This window comes from Eupeodes corollae, chromosome 1 (assembly GCF_945859685.1).
Source record: "Eupeodes corollae chromosome 1, idEupCoro1.1, whole genome shotgun sequence".
Taxonomy (NCBI): Eukaryota; Metazoa; Arthropoda; class Insecta; order Diptera; family Syrphidae; genus Eupeodes; species Eupeodes corollae.
In genome coordinates this window covers 162916795-162935050 of record NC_079147.1, presented here as the reverse complement: position 1 = coordinate 162935050, position 18256 = coordinate 162916795, and the positions used below count along the sequence as shown (strand labels likewise).

The window sequence follows — 18256 nt, the reverse complement described above, 5'->3', positions numbered from 1 at the left end:
TTCCTTCTTCGTGTTCTATTTTGACAGCTGTCATCTGTATGCTTATGGCATATCTAACAGAACTATAATTGAGTTGTTTTGTAAAAAGATATAATTTATTTAAGATAATTATTTTTTCGAAAGTTAATAATTAAGTCGACCACATAAGCTTTTATTTTTTAAATATATAAGCAACAAATTAAAATATACACAGCAAACCATACAAAAATCTTTTCAATGAAGCTTCATTCAGTTACTATGTGTTTTGAAATGACAGAGATAAAACCTTTTGCTAGGGAAATTAACAAGATCTAGTTTCTCCGGGAGTCCGCAATTCGAGCCATTTAATCATTAAATTTAGTACATTCTTTGCAGGAAATTCGTGACGAATTAGGGTAAGGACCTTTAGTGTCAACGGTGTTTTGAATACCTTAAATAGGACTAAAGTGATTGTTCGGGGCAAAATGGTGCCAGCTCTGATTTGGAAAACCATTGGAGAGATTTCCTTAATTCACGCTAGCTCTTAAAATTCTAAGTGGCATTATCTAATGATTATTTTCAGTTCAAGTTTAACCTTGATGGGCCAGATGGTAACAAATAATATTGGAAACAAAAATATTCTTAGAGAAAGTTCTGCGGTGGAAGTTGTATAGCCTGTGTGAGTCCTTCTGTTAATGTGGTTGCACTTGCCTTGACCTCTGCAAGGATGAATAGTTCAGCATAGACCACCAAGGTGCTTGAGGATAATTTGGTTCCCGACTTAAAGCGGTTTCCTCGAGTTCGGCATGTCTTCTAGCATAATGATTCCGCAATTCACGTTAGTCGTCAATGTTTGGAATCGTTCGAGTCCAATATTATACATTTTATGGACTGATCGGCAAGTTCTATAGATTGTTACCCTATTGAAAATCTTTGTGGAAATTTAGACACGCAAAATGTGGAAAACTTTAAACGATTTAATATTAAAAAACCTGGTCAATAATATAACAATCAAGATGCCTCACTCATTTTTAATAACCACCCTTGGGACCAAAGAAAAGTGGTGTGATTAGGAGTTGGCCCAATAATAGAGGTTTCTGTTTAATCGGACCGGACCATTGAGAAAGGTTTGTCACTCATTCATGGAATAAAAAAATGACTGCTAATATAAAATTTGGAGATGAGAAATTGCCTCTTTGTATTAAACAGTTTTTGAAGGTCCGAGAACTATTTCAATTTCTCCATCTGAAGAAGAATTTGCAGAGATATGTTCCTCTGCAGTATCAGAAATTGGCAACTGAATGGATTTTAAAAGTTGATTTTCCCATTTCTCCGATAATTTATCAAATTTATTTTTTTTTGTCAAAACTCGTTTGTAACTCATGAAACAAAAAGAAGTTTATTCAAGATTTTGCATTACTTCTCCAAGTTATTCCCAACTATTAGGAGCAGTATAATTTTCAAACTTCAAGTGCTTTTGCTCACGAGGAGTGTACAGCACAAATAAGAGTAAGACAAGGATGTGTCTTAAGCTTTCTACTCTTTATCTTGTTTATAAATGATACCGTAGAAGCAATCGGTGGAGGAATCCAGTTTGGAAACACACGAATAGCTGCTTTAATGTTTGCTGATGACATTTTTTTTGTCTGAATCTGTCGATGGAATGCATCGAATGATGAATCGTCTTGAAGGCTATTGTAAACTTTGGAATCTGTCCGAATCTAATCTGGAGGAATCTAAAATTATGATCTTCAGGAATGGAGGTAGCAGGGACGCAAACAACGAAATATCAAGGAGAATATGTTATAATAGAGCGGGAATATAAATACTTAGGTTAGGGTTGTTAGTCATGGCAAACCTCAGCATGAGAAAACATTTTCAAAGTAAGCTGGCCGACGCAAAAAGGGCAGTTTCTTCAGTATGGAACCGATGCATTGATAATAAATACATTGATCATAGTTCGAAATTGAAAACTTTTCTTGTGACTGCTACTTCCATACTGCTTTATGGGGCACTGGGGTTTTGGGGAATTCGAAGAAGTCCTGAGGTATTTTTAAAAACGCATTTTCCGATTAGCAGCTTGCACACCAAACTATATGCTACAATTAGAAACATTATTTTTCGACACTCTTAATTTGCACTTTGAATAAAGGTACTATTAAAATATTGGAGATGGAAAAGGGAAGGTTACCAAAACAAATACTGCAGCACACCTTAACTACTAGGGGAAATATTGCCATGAAGTGGAAGGAGCTGGCAAATGTTCTTTCTGAAAACTCCCGAATTTTATCCGAAATAAGTTCTATGGACCTAAGTAACATGTTTAATGGGATTCTTAAGAAAATAATTCACACTTATGAAAAAATTATAACGGAGGGACAATCATTACAAAGAATTGACGTACTTTCAAAACAGCTTTTCACTCAACATGATGAGCGTTATATTTAAAGCAACAGGAGAAATCATCAATTTAAACTTTATACCACATCGACCGGACCCTCCAATTTTGTGTGATCTTTGCGACCCTTAGGAGAGAGAGGATATTATTCATTTCATTGCCAGAATCCTATCCTAAAAGAATTCCGGGTTAGAAATTTTGTGGTTACTTTGATGGATTTGGATGCAGTCATCGATATCTCATTGGTAGGAGAAAACCACTGCCGGAAGTCATGATGAGCAACATCATCGAGCTAACATCACCGAATGACAAAGTGGAAGCTTTCGCCAAACACTTTGAACAGAGTGTCACTCACTAGAAACCTTCATCGAGTTGAATCAACAGCGAAACATTGAATTTAAATTTGACGACAACTGCAAAGCCGATGAACCAGATAATACCCATAATTTCTGAGGAGATAGCTGAGATCATTAACAACTTGAAGCCGAAAGGATTTCCAACTACATCCTAAAAAGACTTCCGCAAGTTTTTATGATAATCTTAAATATTATCATAAATAACTGCATCAACAACTACTTTCCAAAAAAGTGGAAGACAGCCAAAGTAGTGACAATTCCGAAGAAAAGCAGTACCAATATGATCACCAACTACAGTCCAGTCATAATCCTCAACAACATCAGCAAAATTCTGGAAGAAGTTATTTTAAGAAGACTGAAGAAATTCTGCGACAAACACAGCATCATCCCCGACATGCAGTTTGGATTCCGACAAGCTCACTTAACGATACATCCACTTCTCAAGTTTCAGTCCAACGTCGCCGCTGCTCTCAATAGCCACCGAGCCACAGTTGGATGTCGAGAAAGCTTTCGACAGCGTATGGATTGAGGCTCTCATCCATAAGCTCCAAATTTTTAATACCCCACAGCCAATAATAAAAAATTTATTTTCTTTTCTTTCTTTCAGAAACTTCTTCGCAGAAATAGATAATTGCAAGCCAACGATTATAGAGATGTAAAGGCTGGAGTCGCCCAAGGATCGAAACTTGGACCGTTCCTCTACAGCCTGATGACATTTGATCAGCTATTGATAACGGATTGTGAGAACCTTCTGTTTGCGGATGACTCACTCACCTATTCGTCCTCCATGTTTCCTACATTCGCAGCCCTTATGAGACCTTAAGAGTAGGGAATAAGGATAAATACCTCCAAATCGGAACTGGTATGCTTCCGGAGACCCGCCACCAACAACAGCCGCTGTAGATCGACAACAGTGGCCCGAAACCTTGTTCTGACGTTCCCAGATGGATCAAGGATTAAAGCCAAGAAGAACTCCAAAAACCTGGGAATACACCTAAATGTGCTGCTGCGCTTTACCCCACACTCTAAGGCTGTGATAACGAAAGCCAACATCGCACTCCATCAAGTTCATCCTCTCTTGACGTAGAAAACTGGATTAAGTAAACTAACGATACTGTTGATATACAAACAACTGCTAAGACCGGTTATCACGTACAGTTTTCCGATATGGTTCACTATATCAAAAACTGCAATGGAAAACTTAAAGTATTCGAGAGGAAGATACTAAGGATATCTATAGCAATCGTAGAGTCTAAGAAGAAGCTAAAATCAATCCACTTGACCAGTTCCTTGCACAGGCAACAAGGAAGATAATCACCAAAGTCGCTAGCCATCCTAACCAATTAATGAGAAAGATGACCAATCAGAAACGACACCCGGATCCGAGATACCTTTGTAGTATGGATATCTTGGACAAACTCCCCACTGACGACGGCGATGACGTATCCTTCTATGCTGGCCTGGAGTCAGCATACTACCGCGGCTGAACGCTCACCTCACTCAACCCACCTCCATCAGGACAACCGGGACTGAACAACCCGAGATGAACCTCGCCAACGACACTCGTTTTTTAGCCATCGACTTCATGTTAAACACATCTTAATTTTTGGAATTCACAAAAGTATAAAGTTAGGCCCCCTTTGTGCCAACAAATGTTTTAATTTAAGTTATTGTTAAATATTATTTATGTTAGAATTAAGCCAAATGCATATAAATTTTGTATGGTTCAATAAATTAAAATGTAAAAAAAATGAGATACAGAAAATGAAGACTTTTAATCAAACAAATATCAAGGAGACGGCCTTTGGCCAAACCCTATTAAACTTAAAATGAAATTGTTGATTTAAAATATTTTGTGTTAAATAAAGTTTTCAACAACTAACTGAAACTAATTATTTTCAAATTTATCAAAATACCCAGCGTCTTCTTATTTATTTGTCTTCAGGTTATTAATTTTAAAACTATATTTCTTACCAATAAGCAAATAATAATCAATCGTTCAACTTAAAATAATGTAGTCACATTAACATGACTCTCTTAATTTAAATTTCTTCCACAACATTTTTTATTTGTTTATCATATTATAAATTTTTCTCGTGAATCCCGCAGTCTCAACCAAAAACGTGTCTTTTTATATTCAAAATACAAATATAAAATATACCTAGGTGCTATAAATAACTAATTAAAATAAAAATAAAAACACCTTTAAAAAAAAATAAAAGAAAAAAACTTTCACTCAATCTCAAGTATTTCGTGTTTTGAAATCGAAATCAAAATTTTTTAACTAACGCGCTCAAGCGCATTCCATTCATTCGCATGCTTTCGTTGTTAATACCTTTACGCATCGTAATCTTTATAGAAAGTGCCACCACCTACCGCACCAAGGTGGGTAAGATAGGTATGTATATCTTCTACCTGTTAAGAAAATAAAAACCCGTACTAAAATATTCACAATAGATACGTATGTATCTACAACTGGAGATATTTATACAAATATACTGAAGTAACTGTTGTTTAAGTTAAGCTTCAGAAACTTTAACCGTAGGCTTCTTAATGGCTTTATACATAATATTCCCTTAATAACCATTTTAAATGACTTTACAAAACAAGTTCTAATATTTATTTATGTATTTTAAAAACTCGTAGGTACATAACTTTCCTAATTTTTGTTTTTGAATATTTACGTTTTCAAACTTATAACACTGATTATAATGATTCAAAATCCAAATCACCACAAAAACATATTTGTTTGAAAATATCTTTTTTACTCAAAAACGAAGTATCTTAATTGTCGTCACTAACCAAACCCCACTGCCACTGCCACTGGTTGATTTGATTTCGTTCTTTTTACGTTTTACGATGCTAACTCATCAAAATATTCTCGAGCCCCAGCAAGACGCGTCAAAGTTGTTTTTTTGTAGAGAGTGTGGCATATTCACAATTTGATTCACCTTTTACCCCTCACACGTCACTGCCTCTTCAACAAGCATACACTACGTTACGAATTGGTTGTGTGTGCCTAGCAAAGAGATACGCAAACCATTACGTTCCGCACAAATTTTATTTGTCTGGTCACGATAATAATTTAATACGTCAGATATTCACAGTTTTATTTTCAACGTAGCGTCGCGTCGCGTCCGTCGAGTCAGGCCGTGCTATGATTGTAGGTATACGACGGAGAGCCTGGTGGGGGAGAGGGGATCAAAAAATGGGAGAGGGGGTGTTATTTTGGTAGATATTCACCTAAATGGTAATGAGGCAACATAGTAACCTGAATACCTCGATAGGCTTCTTATGTGTGAAAATGGGGTTCGTTTTGTGTGCCGCGTCGTTGTCGTCGTTATTTTTATTTTTATAAATATTTATTTTCTGCCGGTGCTGCTGTTTTATATACAAACATAGATACATATTTTTATTTTTAATATTTTGCTGGTATATAATTTTTATGGGTCAGTGTTTTGGATGTTTTGTTGTTCTTTTTATTTCTTGTTGTTATTATAAATTTGAGGTAATTTTTTGGGCTTTTGGATTTTTGTCTTAAATGAGTAATTAAGTATTTGCCTATTAATTGACACATTTTGTTCATTGTGAATGATTTATGACGTTATACACGGTGTACAATGTACATCATCCGAAATAAACACGGTAACGTAACGTGTCGTTTCGTTTCGTATGTTGATGATTTAGTTTATTTACATGATACCGTTAGTAAATTTTTTCTGGATGAAAAGTTTAAGAAAATAGATAACAACGGATGCAATTTCGTTGAATTTAGTTACATTTTCATTTACAGTAAGTAAAAAAGGGTTTCTGAATGACGCAATTAAAGTTCAAGACGAAAATTCCCCGTAAACAACCAAAACATGTTTTTCATTATTTTGTTAAAAAAAACACAGTTCAAATAAATATCTTGAATAAATATTATCATCAAAACATTTGTCTATGACGTCTTGTTTAACAAATTTTACAAATAAATTTGAATACAGTCGGTGTAAATAAGTAAATAATTATTGGATAATTATTAATGCTCTAGTGAATATTTTAACGTTTTAATTTATAGGGTGACACAGTGACGGTGTTAAACCTATAGATAAATTATCAATCATTTTAATCAAAGGTTAGAATTATTGTTATGCCGGTAATTGCGTCAAGTGTTTATTTTTTATTTTAATAGCCACTTTTGTAAACAAAACACAAGTCAACAATATTTCAATAGAATCTGGTCAGCTGGTGTTATGGAATCAATTAGATGAACTCATTGATAAGTAAACTGCAGCTAACTTGATGACAATTAATTATTCTATACAAGGATAGCCGGCAATAGTAAGTAATCTAAAACCAATTCCTTTAGAAACTTAATTTTAGCGAACGAAGAACTACTCTTGCTTACCGCTGTTTTTTTGGGCTAAGAAAGCAATTGGGTAGAAAAGCCCTCTTAGGAGCAACCAAAGTGTCGTTATATAAGAGCCTCATCATCCCCTGTCCTGATTTACGGTGCAGAAGGATAAGACTACAACGATTGAAATGGTGTCTTCGAATCCACACCCACAGGACAGCAGTAGAGAAAAAAATCGTGAAACAGGTGGCGCGCACAAGTGAAAAGTGACCTCACCCAACTTGGATTGCGCAACTGGAGACATATAGCTAGGGACCGAGCTAGATGGAGAAGTTTGTTGGGTGAGGCCCCAGTTTACACAGGAATATAGCGCCACCTTAATGTATAAATGAAAAAGAGGCTGGGATGCAACCCACACTGATAACTTCCCATCCCGCCTGTCGATTTGTCTTGCTTAAAAGTTTGTAGGCTTTCGTGTTGGGTAAAAAAAGTTGTTAGTTGAATTTTTCATAGAAGTTTTTGAGTAATTTAAAATATTTTTCATATAAAGAAATAGTTTAGTTTAAAAATCTTGTTCTGTTAAATAAATTTTTAGTCGAAAACAAATTTTTACCAATTTTAGCAGTATTTTTAAAATTTTTACAAATTGGGTGAATGAAATTAATTTGAGAGATATCAAGAACCGAATATCAAATTTTATTGATACTATTTTTTGTAGATTCTATTTTTTATGAAAAAATGGACTGTTGGATTTAAAAAAAAATTAATATCGAAAACAATGTTTTCTGTAAAATAAAAAGAGTTTAAAGACAACTTTTTTCATTTTTGAAAAGCTAGTTGAGTCGTAAGTAAATTTTTACCAAGTTTCGAATTCGATTTTTCTGTCTGAATACTTTTAGAATGTTGAAAACAATATTTTTTATAAGATAAAATTAGTAAAATGTTGATAACAATATTTTTTAAAAGATAAAAGTAGCTTAAATCCAATAACTCAAAGTTTTGAAAAGCTATTTGAGTCAAAAATCAATTTTTGTCAATTTTTGTCAACTTTTATTAATTTTTTTGTTTAGGTTTTATTTTTTGTAAAAAAAATCAATTCGATTTTTTTGTAAATGGTACTTAATTTTGGAAACAATAGTTTTTTTTTTTAAATAAAATTAGTGGTTCAAAGTTTTGAAAAGTTATTTTAGTCAAAAATCAATTTTTACCAACTTTTGTTAAATTTTCTTTTAAGTTTTTATTTTTTATAAAAAAAACTGTCAATTCAATTTTTTTTCTAAAATTAAATTAAGTTAAAAGTAGTTTGAAGCCAATATATCAAAGTTTTTAAAAGATATTTGAGTCGAAATTAAATTTTTACCAACTTTGAGGTATGTTTTTTTTTTAGGTTTTTAAAATTTTCAAAATTTTAACTTTTTATAAGTTAAAATTAGTTGAAAGCCAATATCTCAAAGTTTTTAAAATATATTGAAGTCGAAATTCAATTCTTACTAACTTTTAGTAATGTTTTTATTTTTTTTATAAAAAAAACTGTGTTCGATTTTTCTCAAAGTTAGTTAAAAAAGATTTTAAAAACGTTATTTTTCTTTGCATAAAATTGTTTTGGTGATAAAATCATTTTGTATTCGTAAAATTTTGGAGGTGACAATTTTTTTTCTTCAGTTTATTTTATAAATAAGCTGGATTTAAAAAAAAATATACTTGTTTAGTATTTCGTTGCAATATATTAAATACAATTTTATTTCAAGTCCCTAGCGTTTTTGGTTCGTGAGATATTTAGGGTTAAACGAAATGTTCACCTGCTATGGTAAAAAAAACCACCCACTCAATTTTCTATTGAGCTCTCTCTGCATTTTTCTGCCTTATTATCTGGTATAACAAAATTTATTTGATATCGATATCTATTCTGGTTCTTGAGCTTGGACGACGAAAAAACGTCGCTTAAATACGGACGTACGAACGTTCGTACACACGCACTCACAGACATCTTTCTAAAAATCTTTTAATTTGAAAAATCGGAGCCATTACAACAACTTCCTATGAGAAGTTAAAAAAATTGATTATAAAGCCTTTTCCGCAAAATTATCGGAAACGTTAATATAAATTTAGACGAAAACTACAAAACCTAATATCCTGGCCATTGAAACCACTTATAACTTAAGTCAATATTGATTATTATTAATTGTTCATTGACAGGATAATAGCATTTAAGTTTCTAGCAAATTGAAAACTTTTATATTGTGCCCGCACTAAATGGGTTAAGAATACTCTTGTAATGATAAGACACAGTGCGAGCAATTAGGAAAGTAGGATAGCTTACAAAGGAGAAACCGATGCACATTGATTTCGAATGTCTATACATTGTAATGAGTGCCGGGAAATATTCAGCCTGGTAGAACATTCTACATTCGTGAAGTCCGCCTAAAGAAAAAATCCATCCCTGTAATTAACAGTCCTTCTGAAAGTGGGCTTAGGGGTAAACTGATGTGCATTTCTAGCAGTACGAGTATTACGGTTTAATTGTTTAAAAGGAGGAGGGCAACTGGCTTTTTCACTAGAGCATTGTTTATGAAAATAATGATAAGCATGAGACCGTGCTGTGGTGTTCAAAAGAAGCAAATGCATTGTTAAGAGAACGATCTACTATAATTTTTAGAGCTCTCTTTTTAATTCTATCCAAAAGACTCACGATAAAATGGTAAAAACGGTTCGTTATTTCTGAAGTAAATAAAATTTTTTGAAATTTGCAGTTTTAATGAGTAGCTACTTAAATTTTTACTTTGAACCAAAATAATTATTCAAAACAGAAAACTACAATACTTACACGTTTATTTCACTAGGAAAAACTACTTCTTACCAAACAGCAATAAACAATTATTTTTATTATTATTCATGTGAAACAACTTTGGTTATATAAAATTATTTTACAGTTTTATCTTCAAAAATACAAGAAACAAAACGAATTAGCCTTGAGGAGAAAATGAGAAATTCAAGTTTTTATTTTTTTTAAAGTTAAAACTAAAACGTGAAGGTATCTATCATTGCTTCATTATAATGGTCAAATGGCCTGCGGTTGCACCTAAGTCCTGACGAGATATCTTTGTTGTGTGTAGACATTCAAATCAAACTGATGATACCTATCTACCGCAAGGCAAAGTTTTCTCAACTCAGAGGAGTTGAATACAAACGCGTAGGCAGATGAATGTATAGAAAAGAAAGATACATTTCAAATAAGGAATAAAAATAGGTCTTTGATTTTGCTCATATACCGACAGAGAAATGTTTGGTGTTTCTGAAACTTATGTATGATCATTAAATTATTAAGTAGATACCAATTTGTTGGAGTTGGAAAATTATTGATGCACTGAAGCTTCTGAACATTCATAAAAATAACTAAAAATTTGCTTTAAGGGTTAATTTTGTTTTAGCCATTATTCCACAGTCAAGTACAGTTCAGATTTATAGTACTTGCAGACTTATATTATGTCTTTACACAGAGTCATTTGATTTTGGGTTATAAAATGAGACTAGCATCCCCGGTTTGATAGAATCAAATGTGTTCCTGAAACTTTTGCAATTTATCTTATGGACCCTGTAAATGGAACTGAAGAGCAGAAGGTCGTATAAATTAAAGGGAGGACTTGTACATTCGTTATTATTTATGTTTTTTGGGAATTAACTTAAATTAATTAATTGTGAACTGATTTCACAAACGAAAACTTACCCCAAAATAACTGACACCTTAACCAAAAATAAACAAATAAAAATATCCAAGGTTAAATTTTGCTGTGCATGAATTAGATTTTTTAAAACCTGCATTTGATTGTCTTTTTATCAAATCGGCCTTGAAAATAAAAAATAAGTAAGCTAAGCAGGTAACCATAACTTTTAATTTGAAGAGCTATTAAGTCATTAAATCTTCAAATCTCACAAAATAAAAAAAAAACATAAGACAATCATAATTGATCATTCATCAAAAAAAAAAAAACAAAAAAAAATATCTCACGGATAAATTTGTATCCAAATTTGGGTTAAAATTGACTGAGTCATTGTTGAATTGTTATTGATTACTTACTAACTTATGAACAAAAAATGAAAGAAACTTCCAATAAATCTGAAGCATTCATGGCCTAGTACATATTATTTCAAAAGCTTCACTTTACTTCAAGGTTGTTCATAATTTGAAATACAAAATGTGTGCCATCGAAAACGAGTTTACAACTTTGGTGGGAAGAATTGTATTAAATAAATTCAAATTAGCCACAATTTCACACCACCTAACACCACATATCATACATAATTTCGTCTTATCTAAACGAAAACAACAAACACAAAATAATATCTATCAACCTTCAAAGCGTATCTTGCAGTAAGTTATTTACTATAATCTACGCACGAAGAAGTCTGTATCATTTGAGATTTTATTCAAATTCAATTTACTTCCACAATCTTATCATTCCTCTCATTATTAAAACTATCTTTAGGAATAGATTGAAATGAACAAACAAACAATCTAACATATAGTTTCGTTATTCAGGAGTCGTGTCTTCGTAGATACTATCTTTTTGTGTATCTATTTGTGTGTAGATGTTTTTGTTTAAAGGTATTTTCCCTTAAGAGCTTTTCTCTCTTTTCATATGGAAATATTTTAGTTTATGTAAACAAATTTGGAAAAAATATTTTATATTTCCGCAATGTTAAATAAATTTACTCATTTTGAATGCGCAATGAATTTTTGCCGCCACGAATACGAATACGACGACAACAACAACGACAACAGCAACAAAAATCATTGAAATTATATATATTTAAGAGTATGCGTTTGTTGTCGTAAAAATTATTATAATGTTTATTAATTTCTTTATTTACTCAGCCACAATCGTCATTACTATCAAATTAGCACACGACCGGCGAGGCGTCTGTAATCAATATTATAGTAGAAAAACAAAAACATCACACAGATACGAAAGTATTTATGTATGTGAAGGGGCGAATTGAATTCGAATCCTCGATCATTACATGTGTATTGGTACGAGTATATACTTTCTGCTACTTACCCAAAAATAGGGTAAGTTTAATTTTGTCGTTATGGGTATCATGTGAGAAAAACAATTTTTGTGCTACCTGAATTTCATTTGTATACTTAATGAATTTTTCTACTTTCTGAAAGTAAAAATAAAGTGGGTTCAAATCAAACTGATGCCGAAATAGAAATTTTAAAAAACTAGACACATAAATACAAATTTAAACATAATATTGGAAATATACACAAATTTCGTAAACTTTTGATAAAAATCAATTTGACACTTTTTTTACAACTCAAATATATTCTTAAAAGTTTTAAATATTGATTTAAGACTAAATTTATCTTCAAGAAAATATTATTTTCGACATTTAGTTAAATTAAAAATAAAAAAACCTGGGATCCGACCCACACTGATAACTTCCCATCTCGTTCATCGATTTGTCTTGCTTTAAAGTTTGAAGGTTTTCGTGTTGGGTTAAAAAAGTTGTCAGTTGAATTATTCCTAAAAATTTCAAAAATACTTACAATATTTTTCATACAAAGAAATAGTTATGCTTGAAAATCTAGTTTTGTCAAATAGATTTTTAGTGGAAAACAAATTTTTACCAATTTTAGTAGCATTTCTTAAATTTTTACAAATTGGATGAATGAAATTAATTTGTTGCCGATTTTATTTTCTTATGAAAAACCGGACTGTTTAATTCTATAAAAAAAACTACTAAATATCGAAAACAATATTTTCTGTGAACTAGAAAAAGTTTAAAGGCAATATATTTAATTTTTGAAAAGCTATTTGAGGCGAAAGTACATGTTTACCAAGTTTTAGTATTTTTTGTTAAGGTTTAAAGTTTTTGTAAGAAAACTGTCAATTCGATTTTTCTCAAAATTTTACTGAATGTGTACAACAATATATCTTAAAAGATAAAAGTGGTTTAAATCAAATATCTCAAGTTTTTGAAAGACACGTGAGTCGAAAATACATTTTTAAAAACTTTTATTAATTTTTTTGTTTAGGTTTTTATTTTTTGTAAGCAAACTGTTGCTTCGATTTTTTTCAAAATTTTTCGAATGGTTAAAACAATATTTCTTATAAGTCAAAATTAGTTGGAAGCCAATATCTCAAGTTTTTTAAAAGATATTTGAGTCAAAAATCAATGTTTACCAACTTTTTTTAGGTTTTTATTTTTTGTAAAAAACTGTCCATTAGATTTTTCTCAAAATTTTACTGAATGCGTACAACAATATTTCTTAAAAGATAAAAGTAATTTAAAGGCAATATCTGGAAGTTTTGAAAAGATATTTGAGTCGAAATTCAATTCCTACTAACTTTGAGTAATGTTTTCTTAGGTTTTTATTTTTTATAAAAAAAATGTCAATTTGTTTCGTTGCACAAAATTGTTTTGGGGATAAAATCATTTTGTATTCGTAAAATTTTCGAGCTGACAAATTTTTTCTTCAGTTTTTTTTTTTCAATTTATAAAAAAAAACGTTAGTTTGATTCTTTCCAAAAATATACTGGACTGGTATCACGTTACAATATTTAATACAAAATTGTATTCAAGTCTCTAGCGTCCTTGGTTCGTGAGATATTTAGGGTTAACCAAAATGTTCACCTTTGCCATGGTAAAAAAATCACCTACGCAATTTTCTTAGGTGCCCTTTCTGAACCTTTCTGCATTATTATCTGTATAACAAAACTTATTTGAAATCGATATCATTCCTGGTTCTTGAGCTATGGGCAACAAAAAAAATCACGAACGTACGTAGGAACGTAAGTACACACGCACGCACAGACATCTTTCTAAAAATCTTTTATTTCTTCTCTAGGGACTTTGAAACATTGAGAAATGTCAAAATTTTCAATTTGACAAATCGTACCCATTACAATAACTTTCTATGGGAAGCTGAAAATTCAACTGTCAGTTTATTAATAAAAATTTAAAAACATTTTTACAAATTTATATTATTGATTCTCGATATCTCATAAATAAATGAAGGTATTGACTTTAAAACAATTTCATTCAGTGTCTTTGTTGATATAAGAAATAAAAACTTTTAAGCAATGCTACTAAAATTGGTAAAAATTGGCTTTCGACTAAAAATCTCATTTACAAAAATAGATTTTTAAATAAAACTTTTTTATCATATGCCAAATATTGTTGCCAATTTTTAAGAAAAATTTAACTGACAACCTATTTAAATAACACGAAAACCTACAAAAACAACAAATAACTGATAAAAAATGGCTTTGGACTCAATTATTACGAGAACAAAGAAAGATATTGACTTCAAATTATTATTATATTACGAGAACAAAGAAAGATATTGACTTCAAATTATTTATCTCACTCAAAGTATTGTTGTGAATATATTATTAAAGTCTTAGGCAAGACAAATTGCAAACGGGATGGGAAGTCATCAGCGTGGGTTGCATCCAGCCTCCTTTTTTTAGTTTTTGAAAAGTTAGAGACACAAAAACAAGTCCCGATAAAATTATTTATCTGCCAATGGAAGATATTTGATTTATAAAAGATATAATGACATCTGAAACCCCTAGCCGCTGATGTGTATAAGTTTTCGTATCAAATAGTTTCTTCCTTTCTTATTAAAAACACTAAATTGGTATGTTTATAATTCTCTAATATTTCCAAAGCTACAGAGGTTCTAAAATGTTTAAAAATTATTTTCCCGGAATTGTCTCAGATGGTTTTTATGTTATATGTCTGAAAAGTCTAAATGCAGTATCAAGATTTCGAAATTTTATGTATTTTTGAGCTATTTTCAGGTCAATATTTTGTTTTTATTTAAGACGTCTTCTATTCTTTCCAAGCCTTTCCTTCCGTAAACAAAACTATAATAGAATTAAAAACCGATATACCTTCTTGTAAAATTCCCATGCAAGCTCAATAAAAGTTAGAGGACCTTTAATTTTTTGAGAATATTTAAATAACATGTTATCAAAGTTGGAAATGTGTTATTTCACTATCATTGAAAAGAATAAAAGAATATTTTGAAATTAATAAAAATAATTGACAAAAATTACGATACAAATAGTAAGAAAAAACTACTTTGACAGAGTTGTCTCCAAATCTTCTATTCTATTAAAGTGTGTGAATTGATACTTCAAAAAATAGGGTAAATATCTCTAATCTTTCCAGTAAATGCTACAAACGTTACCGTTATGTTTTCTTTTCTCTTCCGAGATAAAATAGTAAAACCAGGGAATACACATACAAGTGTACATACATAAATTAGTTTTAATCAACAATTATACTATGGTTATAGGTACAATGATATAACTCTAATCTTTCACTACTGTATAAACTACTTTACTATATAATGCGATGTTGATGATCATTTGATGATCATGATTCTGCGTAGTGATACTCTAAACAAGCGATTAGATAACACACTCTCCTATATATACACATTAATATTGAATTAAAAACAAAAGTTTCCGTATTTTGTATAAAGACAGCTTACTCATCTCGTCGCAATAGTTTTTCCGGTTCATATATACCTACACTGTACAAATGAATATTCCACATGCCTATTTTTGTATATATGAATATAGATACATATACCTATTTATCTATCTATCTATCTTTAGAGGTTCCATCTTGTTTTTTTATTGTTTGTGGCATGCTGAAGGCTGAAGTTGTTTTCATTGATAGATGTTTGCAGAGGGTTTCTTTATATCTCTAGGTTATTCCGTTTTCTTTTGGTTTGTATTTATTTACCTACATGAAATATTTAGGCGGTGTCGGGAATTAAATTATTTATTTTCTGCGCATTTTTTTAAAAGTTAAGTTGAATGAGGGGGGGGGGGGGTATGTAACTACTTGTAATAGAACGAATTTTGTTTTTCTTAACAACGGGTGTTTTGTTTTAGAAGCATGGAATTATAAGTTGGCAACACTTTTTCAACTGGCTGACATTTTGTCAGATGTCAAGTGATTTAATTTAAGTTTGGTTTGGCATTTCAACTTGACAGAACTGATTCCTAAATGTGCTAAATTATTTTAATAATCTGTTCGAAATATTTATCGCGATTTGCTTCCATTTTTATGAGCGAATTTTGTTTAAACAAGGTTTAATGGATACCTCAATAAACAATACTGCCGTACTTGGAATACGGCCACAAAATATTGGAAAAAATCTTCAAAAATTTAAGATTTAATTAAGATTAACTAAACTTAAAAAATTAAATTAAGGAAAATAACTTAAATTTAAAAACTTACTTATGCTGTGGTGCTGATGGCACATCAATATTATTTGACGAAGTTCGACGACGATCACCTCCCATATCGGCTAAACGAGCAAAGTTTGTGTCACGATCTTGATCGGCTAAACGTGCCGATCTTCTTGATTCCAATAGACGTACCTCTTCAAGGCGCTTTTTTAATTCAATTGGTTCCTGTGAATTAAACAAAACAATAAGATTCAATATAAAATTATTGATTAAAAATAGGAAAAAAAATAATAAATTTAAAAACGAAAATCTAAAAGTACCAATGTTCAGTTGTTTTTAACGTCCCATAAATTTAGAAATTTCTCAACGTCCCTAGAATCTAAATAAAAGATTTTAAGAGAGAACAAAGTATCTCGAGTACAAATAAATTTTGTTATACAAATAATACCCGTGTTTTGTTAAAAAAAATTATCAATAGTATAGCAGTATTTTACACGAATAACAAAAACGATATCCGCAGTATGAATACTACCGATAAAAATTAAAGTAGAATCTTACTACGGTCATGGATGAGTTTTTGACATGTATACGAGTCTCGAATAGATTTTATGTGATTTGGTTATCAAATGTTGGTACGATTGATATTGCATTTGTATCTCGATGGCTGTGTTCGTTGAGTAGTTGTGCATTTGGAATTATGTGTTTTCCATTGAGAAAAAAAATCAATCTATTACTGTTGATATTATTTAGTTTTGTTAATTAAAATGGACTAACAGGGCTTATTTTGCAAGAGAAAACAATAGAAAAGATAATTGAGTTTTGCTATGTTTCCACCAAAGGTTTATCTCAGTTTAGATTTAATAATTTTTTTTGGGGTTTCCACCGCACCAGAAGATTTAAAAATGTTTAAGTTTGAAAGCGCATTCTAATCTAAAATGCAAATGGTGTTTCGATGTTTCTTATGAAGTGCAAGTGAGATAGTTTTATTCGTGTTAAATAATGAAAAACTGAATAGTGTAGGACCATATAAGAATATGCTAACTTCTCCAAGTGCAATTTTTTTAAATTTAAATAAAACAAAAACTATATTTTTTGTACACAAACATGCAAGTAAACAGACCCTAGTGCATTATCTTTAAAACCAACTCCTCCACACAGGTTTTTCTTCACAAATTTTGACTCGACTCCGCTTCCCCTACGGAATCGAGTCGAATCAAGCTCATTTTAATTGTATCAGGTATATATAAAATTGAGACGAGCTTCAAGCTCTCTTCAACACCAAAGATTAATGTAGTAGTCTACGAACAAACCTCCTCCTTGAAGAAATTGTTAAATAAACTTTTTTATAGAATCTCAATTCCCAGATGTTTTTTTTTACCATTTCTGCTTGAATATTGTCCATTTTATTAGTTTTAGTTAGTTTTTTTTTTACTGAAGTTAGTTTTGATTTTTGATTTTCACAGAACTTTCTTATATTTGTGTGTTTTTTTTGACTATTATTCTGACAGGCATTCTTTCAGTTTTACCAATGTTTAAATACAAAAATCTGGCTACTGCCGTTGGCTTTTACTATACTATTTATAGAATGCCAAAAAAACACGGGTAATAATGCAGAAAGATGCAGAAATGTCTCTTTAAAAAATTAGGGGTTGAACTCAAAATATCTCGCTAATAAATACGTGATACCAAAATGATACAATTTTGAAAAAGCGTCAAACAACATTTTTATATAAATCAAAAAAAAACTGAAACATATAACTGTCACTTCCAAAATAATTGTATCCTGATAAAATTTTGAGAAAAATCGAATTGACAGTTTTTTTTACAAACGAAACAGACCTTTAAAAACACATTGCTAAAAGTTGGTGAAAATTGATTTTCGACTTGAAAATCTTTCTAAAAATTGAGGATATTAACTTTTAATACATTTTATCTTATTAAAAATATTTTTTTCAAGATTCAGTGAATTTTTTTTTAAATCCAACAGTTT

General features: G+C 30.9%; 1 protein-coding gene across 1 annotated transcript in view; it reads right to left on the bottom strand.

The window, feature by feature from the left end:
* The window catches only part of LOC129942280 (uncharacterized), a 340223-nt gene that overhangs the window by 113615 nt on the left and 208352 nt on the right, over nt 1-18256 (bottom strand). Inside the window, exon 2 of the mRNA XM_056051178.1 lies at nt 16316-16491. Within this exon, the coding sequence (XP_055907153.1) occupies nt 16316-16491 (176 nt within the window). The remainder of the gene's footprint in view (nt 1-16315; nt 16492-18256) is intronic.